Raw genomic sequence first — 9230 nt, 5'->3', positions numbered from 1 at the left:
GATACACATAGACACACAGACAGATAGAAGCACATCTATCCTATTAGTGACAGTATTTACAGTACATCACAAAGATGCGTTCTCGTGGCCATCTGCTTCTCCTGTTCATCCGTATTTCACCCTGCAGATGCATCTGAGGTCAGCCAGTGTCTTTGCTCTGCATTGTGAGTTGTTGGCGGCACGAAATAGGCAGGGCACACTCCTGCTTCCCCCTTTTTTTTCAATTTTTCTTTGGAGTGGAGGATGCGTAGCTCTCCCAAGAACACGGTGGGTTTCTCTCAAGCTCTTCTTTCTTCAGTTCCCAGTCTTCATCTCTCTGGTCTAAGGGGATTCCTTTCATTGCAGCTGTCCTGCGATAGTTTCTGCTCTCCACCTCTGCTCTGGGGAAGAAAGCAAGAGTGCATCTTCAGGTATGGAGAACAGCACCGTCACATCACCGGTCATGAGCAGTCCATCTACAGGATCAGGGGATCGTGTATTTGTATGGCCAAAACACTGTCACCAGCAATACGTGAGAAAACACTGAGGTTAATCCCAAATCTAACAGCATGCATCACTCCAAGCCACCAGGTACTCACTGAGAGTTGGGCTGAAGTGGGAAACCTTCAATAAGGATCTACAGCGAGATCGGACTTGTACCACTGCAATCATCATTTTAACCATAAAAAGCTCTCAAAGACTGACGCTGTGAATTTGTGTGGTATTAAATAGACTTAAGCACATTTAATGCAATTGTACATGGTATATTAGCTCACTGCAACCACAACATTTCCATTTTCTTTTATTTTTTGCACTGCTTATTCATAAGTATACTAGAAATTCTAAATGCCAAAATATCAGATCTGAAGACAACTGGAATGCTGGAGGATTTGCACATAGTTATTCTTTATAGATGACCTTTTAACCTCAGAGATTATCTAATCTTAATCCAATTCAGCCCTGAAATTTTCCTAAACTTTGCATTCAAATCCAGAACTAAACTTGACAATTCATCCCCATTTCTGTTTTTTTAAATAACAACTTGAATCAAGCAATGTCATAGAAATAAGGCTGTGCTGCAGAGGTTCAAATTTTGCATGGGAAAACATTACATAGGAGATACCATTCTCTCCAGCCCAATAGCTCCATATGCAAATCATTCACAAGTCTCCTTTGGTTGCTGGGGTTTTTAGCTGTGTTTTTCAAGTTGTCTCTATGATTTCAAGTGTGTGAAACCTGTTGGATGTCAGGCACTGAACCATCATCCATCCAGACCCTGGGATTTCCAAGTCAGCAGTGAATTTGCTCTTGGCATCTGTGATTTACCAAAGTCCTCATTTTTTTTTTGTGATATTCATATTTTTTCTATTAAACAAACACAGACCCAGATCTTCACTGAAGGACACTGTACAAGCTGGTAACCTGAAAATAAACATAATTCACTGTAACTTCTCTGATAGCCTTGAAATATCAACGGTTTTCATTCCACTTCCCATTGCAAACAACCAAAGCAAATTAAAAAACACTTTCATCAAGACCAAAATGAATATATTCCTTTGAGCAGTAGAATTTATATTATTTTATCATCTCAGTTATGGTTTTGTTAATCATGGCTCTTAAATATTTTTCCTATTAAGTGTTGTTAACTCTCTCTTTACAATCTTTACACATGCCTGGCACAGACACAGTCTTTTATTTTGGAAAAAAAGTGACTTCAAACTAGAAAATAGATAGCTACTTTCTGCATTTTGTAGGCACTGAGGATTTTTAAAAGGATAAGTCCTTCACTCCCAAGTCATACGACACAGAATCATGGAATGGTTTGGGTTGGAAGGGACCTTTGAAGATCATCTAGTCTAATCACCAAGTCTAGTCACTGAAAGATAAACTGGTTCTCTTTCAAAAAATAGCAAAAGTCAAAGAAGGAAGACTTTCTTTTCTTTCTCATACCAGCAGTAAGCAGGGGAAAGTACTGAAAAAACAGGATCCACTGCGGTGGGTGAACCTTGGCTGGCTGTCAGACGCCCACCCAGCCACTCAGTGCCCCTCCTCAACACAACTAGGGGAGAAAGACGGAAAAGCTTGTGGGTCAAGGTAAATCACAGGAGGAGATCATAGGGAGATCACTTACCAAGTACTGTCACAGGCAAAACAGACCTGGGGAAAATCAATTTAATTTATTGCCAATTGAAAATAGAGTAGGATGGTGAGAAACAAAGACAAAACTAAAGCATTTGCCCCCACCCCACTTCTTCCCAGGCTCAACTTCACTCCTTCACTCCCAACTCCTCTACCTCCTCCACCAAGCAGCTCAGGGAGGTGGGGAATGGGGGTTGTGGTCATTCCATAACACTTTGTCTCCACTACTCCTTCCTCCTCACGCTTTTCCCCTGCTCCAGAGTGGGTCCTTCCCATGGGCTGCAGTCCTTCAGGATCAGACTGCTCCAGCGTGGGCTCTCCATGGGCTTCAGTCCTTCAGGGCACATCCACCTACTCCAGCACGGGGTCCTCGCAGGCTGCAGGGTAGCCGTCTCCTCCACCACGGTGTTCCACGGGCTGTAGAGGGACAACCTGCATCACCATGGTCTTCCCCACGGGCTGTGGGGGAAATCTTCACTTACCCCGGTGTGGCAGGACTGTTTCTCATACTTTTTTCCTCATTCCTCACTGCCAGGCACTTTTTTTCCCTTTCTTAAATATGTTTCCCAGACGCCCCACCAGCGTAGCCGATGAGCTGAGCTGTGTCCTGTGGTGTATCCACCATGGTGTAGCCCCAACCTCTCCTCACAGAGACCCCCCGGCCCCCACCACTGCCACGATCCTGACACAGGCACTTCAAGTGTAAATCTTGTCCGAGAGAAAACAAACCCTTTCCTCCTACTGCAGAGGTCTGAGTTTGTAGGTACTCAGTATTGATGCAGCTCTGTCAAAAATACCACCAAATATCAGGAAAAATCCTTTTTTTCTGTAGTACAGCAGCTCTGTCACATCAGTGTAATGCTGTCCCAGCTGAGAGCACGGAGCAAAACCAGCGGCTCCACAGAGATGTGCTGCATAGCATGGGCTTACTATAAATATATATATATATATATATGTTTGAGAGAGATGGTTGATGCCCCATGCCTATCAGTGTTTAAGAGGCATTTGGAAAGTGCCCTTAATAAAATGATTTAATCTTTGATCAGCCCTGAAGTGTTCAGGCAGTTGGACTAGATGATCATTGTACATCCCTTCCAACTGAAATAGTCTATTCTATTCTATTAAGTATCTGCTCCCAAAGGCAAGAAACCTCTTTCTGTACACTTTTTAATATATATAAATACATACACACATACACGTGTATATATATGCCCTGGGCTTAGATAGCAGAAGCCTTTGGTGCAGTTTCAACGCTCGGCACTTTGCAGAGAGGCTGGTGGCAGGCATGGGCTGAGGGTCTCTGTGCTGGCTCGGCACCATCCTCAGCAGCTCACACAGCATCCAGGATAAAGCCCTTCTCGTGCAAAAAAAAAAAATCCAATGCAAATTATGTGTTTGTTACTCAGAAGCAGCTGTGTTTTGAAGGCTGTTTCCTATTCTTTGCATGTCCATGCAAACCTCGGTGAGTGGCATGGATACTCTGTAGCAGAATATTCCTAATATTTACATGCTAAAAATATTTATGTGTCGTACAGGTAATATTTCCATGTTGATGCAAACGATCCCCAGCACAGAGCAGTGGCTCAGCCCAGGTAGGCAGGGGTATGTTCGTGCAGCCAGCAGGACCTGGGGTCAGACCACAGTGTGCAAGGACCATGGTAGTGCTAAAGAGGGCTGAACTGGGATGTAGGAAGGATTTGGATGCTCATAGCCCTGTTTAGATATCCATGTCAGCCCTGCATTTGGCACCCACTGTTATTTTAAAAATCGGCTTTTCTCTCTTTTTGCATGACAGGCAAATATCCAAAACTGACGGTGGTGCTCTGTAACAAAAGACCCCTCATACTTACATACCAATACCACAGACACGGTGAGCAGAGGGCAGACCCACTCTGTGCCACACAGCTTTGCCGTGCAGACACACACCTCGTTTTCTGTCTGCAGCACCCATCGGTACTGCCCAGCTCCCGCCGGAGCCGTGGGGCACTGCCTGACCATGGACACCACTTCTGGGACCTTCTGCACACCTGAAGGAGCAGAAGGTAATCGTGATTATACAACAAATGCCAGTAATTCCTCCTAGTTAACTCCAGGTTTGCTGATGTGAGGAGGTGAAACTGTTGCATGAGGGCGAAGGCATCCCCTGTGGTTGTAAATTATAGCGGTTGGGCTTAAAAAAAGGGTTCCTGAGCCCCAGTGATAAACTCTTGGCTGCCCACAGCCTGCCTTATGACTGTGAGGTGATAATAGAGGCTTTGCGTGTCTTATAAAATGTCCTAGGCATGGGCATTCAAAGCATCTTCCCAATTACTAAGTTCTCCCAACCACGCTCCTAGCTGAGCCACGCAGCCGTGGGGCGAGTCAGGCCAGCACGTGGCTCTGAAAGACAAGTTTTCCACCTTAAATTAGTCATTCACCTCAGAAAACCCTCCGTCAGCTACATGAGTCGCCCTAGGCTGTTGCCTAGGTGGCTCGGACCAGGATGTCAATCATCCTGTCAATCATGCTGTCCATCATCCTCCCAGCCGCCTCCACCAGCGCAGGCGCCTCCGACGCCGTCGGCATCATCCAGGCGATTCCCCCACCCTTGCTGTCCCCCCACCGCCACGGCAAACGCTAGACTTGGCAGGACTCGATAAGCAGGATTTAATGGTAAGATTAGTGGAAAAATGACAGCGTTGAATGGGTAAGCAATTGCTATAAATGATTACTCGAGGGGAACAAGCCTGCAGACCTTTTACTCTCTGGGACAGACAATATTTACCTATTCTGATATAGAAACTAAGCAAGCCAAGAACTGAGAACAGTATGAAGAGAAAACTCTCCTCTAGAACAAAGTGCCCCATTCTCAAAGATCTGGCAAACCTGAGCTTATCCCAGCTAGGGTCTAGGTAGTAAAAAACCTAAACACCAAAGCTTAGCTATCAGCTGCTAGTTGTTTAAATTTCTTTAAACTGAAGGTCTAAGGGTAATAAAAGCTGATTCTTCTGTGTGGAAGGAAGGTGGTGAATAGTGAGGGTTTGCAGCGTGTCAGCTCCATAAACAGCGAGGCTTTAGCTACAAGATGTCCTGGATGTGGGGTGGGCAGGTAAAACGCAAAGGGCCCAGCAGCTTCCATAGTAGCCAGAGCTTAGAAACAGGAACATGTGGCTCCCTTAGAAAGTTTTGGGGGCTCTGTACAGGGGGATTTTATACACTTTGAGTGTCTCTTCCTACGGAAGGACACTGATGCTGTGTAAGATTGAAGGTAGGCATGGTACAGCAAAAGGGCATCAGTACCTACAGAAAAGTTTACATGGATTAATGAAAGGTGGTATTTGGTAGGCACTGGCCATCTCAGACTTTTGCACAGCTACCATGCTTGATTTTGAACTCAGCAGCTCTTGTGCTGAACTCCTCAATGAAGGCAAGTTGGAGACTTTGAGTTGGGTATGTGTCTATAAAAAAATACATGATTTATATGGTGCCAAAGCAGTCTTGAGGATGTGGCAGTGGTAAAAAATGATGCCAGTTAAGGACTATGGCAGGACCGTAAAATCAGAGAAAAACCCAGGGGAGGAAAAGTCTTTGGGTGCTCTCAGTATCTCAGGGTCCGGCACGTGCAGGTTTCACAAGCAGTGTATTTAAATACCAGGTAACATGTGGGAACACAACTGGCACTGAACAAGCTGGTCAGCCTCCGGTGGTCTGTCCCACCACTTTAGAGAGACACAGGTATGGGACACAGCTCGGACCTCTGGAGGACGGCAGCCTGCGTCAGGGAAACAGTTTCACGAGGATGAAAATATCTATAAGCCAAATCAGTGGCTGAAAAAACAGGAATGGTAAACGGAAACCCTTTAAAAGCATATTACTAGTTGCATATGGTGCCTCGGTGATAACCGTAAGAGTTAAGACAATACAGAGTTTGGAAGTAGTATGTGGCCATCCTATTAACAGATCAAATGGTAAAACTTTAAATAATTATGTAAAAAAAAAAGGATGGCTCTGTTCTCTACTACAAGAAAAGCCAAATGATATACATGTACTAACATTACCTCCTAAAGGGCTGTTCTTAAACAATTCAACCTGTGTATTCAGCATTCACCACCCTAAGGGGTTAATACTTGTTCTTGCTTTCATTTCCTTTGCTTAATAATGGCTCTGTAACATCCTTATAAAAACAATGATGTCATGAGGTGGGAACAATTTTGAAAACATACCAAGGCAAACTGTAGAAGGGAGTGGAAGAAATGAATGTCTTCCCAATGGCTTCCTTGTGACAAAGACCCGTATTTGCTTATCAAGCACTACTTGTGCTGGTTGACTTTGACAGGCTTTAGGTGGAAAGGTAAGTAACACACTCGTACTCTTTCTGGTCCTTTATATAGCAGTCAATTTAATTTTCACCGCTGGAGCCCCGTCAGCTGCCACAGTGGGACCGGCCATGGCTACTCACATTTCTAAGAACCTGGAGCAGTCTCGGTGACCGTAGATTTCCGCAAGCCTCTTGGGAGTGTCGCCGAAGAGGTCGGCCGCGTCCATGGGAGCGTGCAGGGAATGAAGGGTGCGAAGCACCCCCAGTCTCCCCGACTCGGCAGCGAAGTGAGCCGCAGTCCAGCCCACGTCGCTCCGCAGGCAGTGCCGGGCGCCGTGATCCACGAGGAGCTTGACCAGCTCCGATTGCCCTTGCGTTGAGCAGCAAAACAGGGAGAGAAGATGCACCTGCGTTAGACTTTGTACCTTCAGGATGCAGAAGACAGTCACACACAGTTGACCATAATTCCCTCAGTCATGTAACGATGGATTTTGCCCATGACCTGCCCATTTGATTTATCAAATAAAAGATGCTCATTAGAAAATGCTGATTTTTTTTTCCAAACTAGACTGCTTCCAGAAGCATTTTACAACAAAAACAACAATAAAATCAGAAAGCTTTCTACTAATTTCTGAAAGGCACATCTCAATTACTCATTGACCAATTGGCTATTGACTATTTCGTTGTTTCATTTGGGGTTTTAGTTCAATGCAAAATAAAACTTAAACATTAAAAAAAAATGGAAAACCTGTGAACAGCTTTACTAAAACAAAGATTTGTTTTATAGGAGATAGAGAAATTACTTGTTTTCATTCACCTTCATATTTTTCTAACTTGTGGAATTGCTTAAAGAAGCAAAAAAAGCTATTTCTATCCTACTTCACACTGCCTTGACTGAGTTAGATCACTCCCAATGGCACCTAGGCCACGTCAGTCTCTCATCATCATTTTCCTAAATAGCTCGGTTCCCTTTGCTGCTGCCCAAATGAGTAATAATCCATCAGGGCAAAACTAAAGCAACCACACATTTGATTTCTGAGCAAAGACAGATGCCGTGATGTGAGATCTCAACATGTAACAAACACCCTAGCACAGAGGAGTACAGGTCCAGTTTCCCATTCTACACTGTGTACAATTATACATTATATATTGTTGCATTCACCTCTCTTCTGGGCTGCAAAAGGATATTTGACTTTAACAGACACTTCTGATGGTGAAGGACAAAGTGGGAGCTGCAAACAACTCTGGTCCTGTGTTGTTCATTTGACCAGGTAGGGTAAAGGGAGGGCAATGTAAACCAGACTGTAATTATTTTGTTCTGTTTGGTTTGATAAATACCTGGTATAAACACAGTGGGTTTGACTTTCTGCTCATTCATGCAGGTGTGCATGAGAAGTAACTCCTGTGCCCTGTATGAAGTCACCTCTTAGAAAAATAATGTTGGGGACAAGTAGACATGCTATACATACATATCAGGTAAATTGTAATTTTTCACGTGACTAAAAAAAAGCTAAAAAAATCACTTTGATGGTAATCCCATAAATTATTTTGGAGGCAAAGTTCCTATTTAAATCGGTATTTTTCTCACCATCACAAAATTATCAGATACAAGCTGTGACTATTGCCAGCATTAAGTGCCATCATAACAAGATGTAATTACAATCAGCATCACCTTTTATGATGCTGGTTTGCAGTGGTAACAGAGCAGGGGATGCCCTTACCTTTTGCAGCAGCCCAGTGCAGCGGGGTCCTGTCATGCCAGTCGACATCCTTGTGATTTGGGTCGCAGCGCCCTGTCCTCAAAATCTCATCCACCAGGTCATAGTCCCCCAAAGCCACAGCTTCATGGAGCTCTGTCATGGTGCCTGGTAAAAGAGCGATGGTCATTTAGTGGGTGTTCACTGATTTATCAGCTCCTCTCAAGAGCAATTTTAACACCTCAAGCAGCATCTGCATTAAAAATGAGACGTGCACTGTGAGAAACCAGCATTTATCCAAAAATAAGGAAAAAGGAATGAGAGGAAAAAAAAATTTTATCATTTATCTTCAAAACCATGATCACAGACTGATGGTGATGTTTGGTTTGCAGTCATGGAAATCCGGAGCAAAGCGCAGCCCTTTGTATAAAGGACTCATAGACAAAACCCTGTTGCTTTTCTCAAGGATGTTGCTAACAAACAGCCAGCTCAGGCCAAACATTTGCCATGGCTCTGTTGGTACTCACCATGGAAACTGGCTCCTCCCTTGCCAATGCTGCAGATCCATTACTGGTAGTGTTTTATTGCGACGAAAGAAATGTCTGCGCAAGTATCTTCTGATGTTCTTTGGTGCAAATAATTGAGCTATGGCACGTTGCTTAAAAATCTAATCTCCATAGCCGTGCTTTGCACTTTTCACTCATACAACAGACCCCCATCAACTAATGCAAGCAGATCTTTGGCCCCCGCAAGGCTGTGGATTTCAATAATTATACCTCTGCTAGGGGATATTCCCTAGCTGCTTTGCTGGCAGGGTATTTAAGCAGCTTGCAAGGATCACTACGCTACCACATCATCTTGAGGATGGAAACACTGCAATATTTTCCCCAGTCTGGCCAAATCAATGGGGAGAAAACATTTATATTCCTGTATCGACAGCTGGTCTTGAGCTAATTAGTTTAGTCCCCCTCATAAACTAGAAGCATTTTAGAATTTGGTCCAGCTTTTGCATTGCATTTACTTCATGGAGTAATTTTCACAGATTGAAAAGAGTGTGAGTTCCATGTTCAGCATGTTGGAGAGGACCAACACTGGAGCTTGCAGAGGCTGATGTGAGG

The 9230-nt window shown here is 44.2% G+C and overlaps 1 protein-coding gene across 1 annotated transcript; it reads right to left on the bottom strand.

Annotated features, from left to right (window-relative positions):
- Window positions 1-220: 220 nt before the first annotated feature.
- ANKRD66 (ankyrin repeat domain 66) lies at window positions 221-8302 on the bottom strand. Its single transcript, XM_075049825.1, has 3 exons — window positions 8137-8302; window positions 6557-6785; window positions 221-380 (listed from the first exon to the last, which is right to left on the bottom strand). Exons 1-3 carry the CDS (start codon window positions 8300-8302, stop codon window positions 221-223), a joined length of 555 nt encoding a protein of 184 aa, XP_074905926.1.
- Between the last annotated feature and the right edge of the window lie 928 nt (window positions 8303-9230).

Source organism: Buteo buteo, chromosome 17, assembly GCF_964188355.1.
Source record: "Buteo buteo chromosome 17, bButBut1.hap1.1, whole genome shotgun sequence".
NCBI classification, from domain to species: Eukaryota; Metazoa; Chordata; class Aves; order Accipitriformes; family Accipitridae; genus Buteo; species Buteo buteo.
The sequence above is the reverse complement of the archived record's forward strand: the minus strand, read 5'-3'. Positions and strand labels throughout refer to the sequence as shown.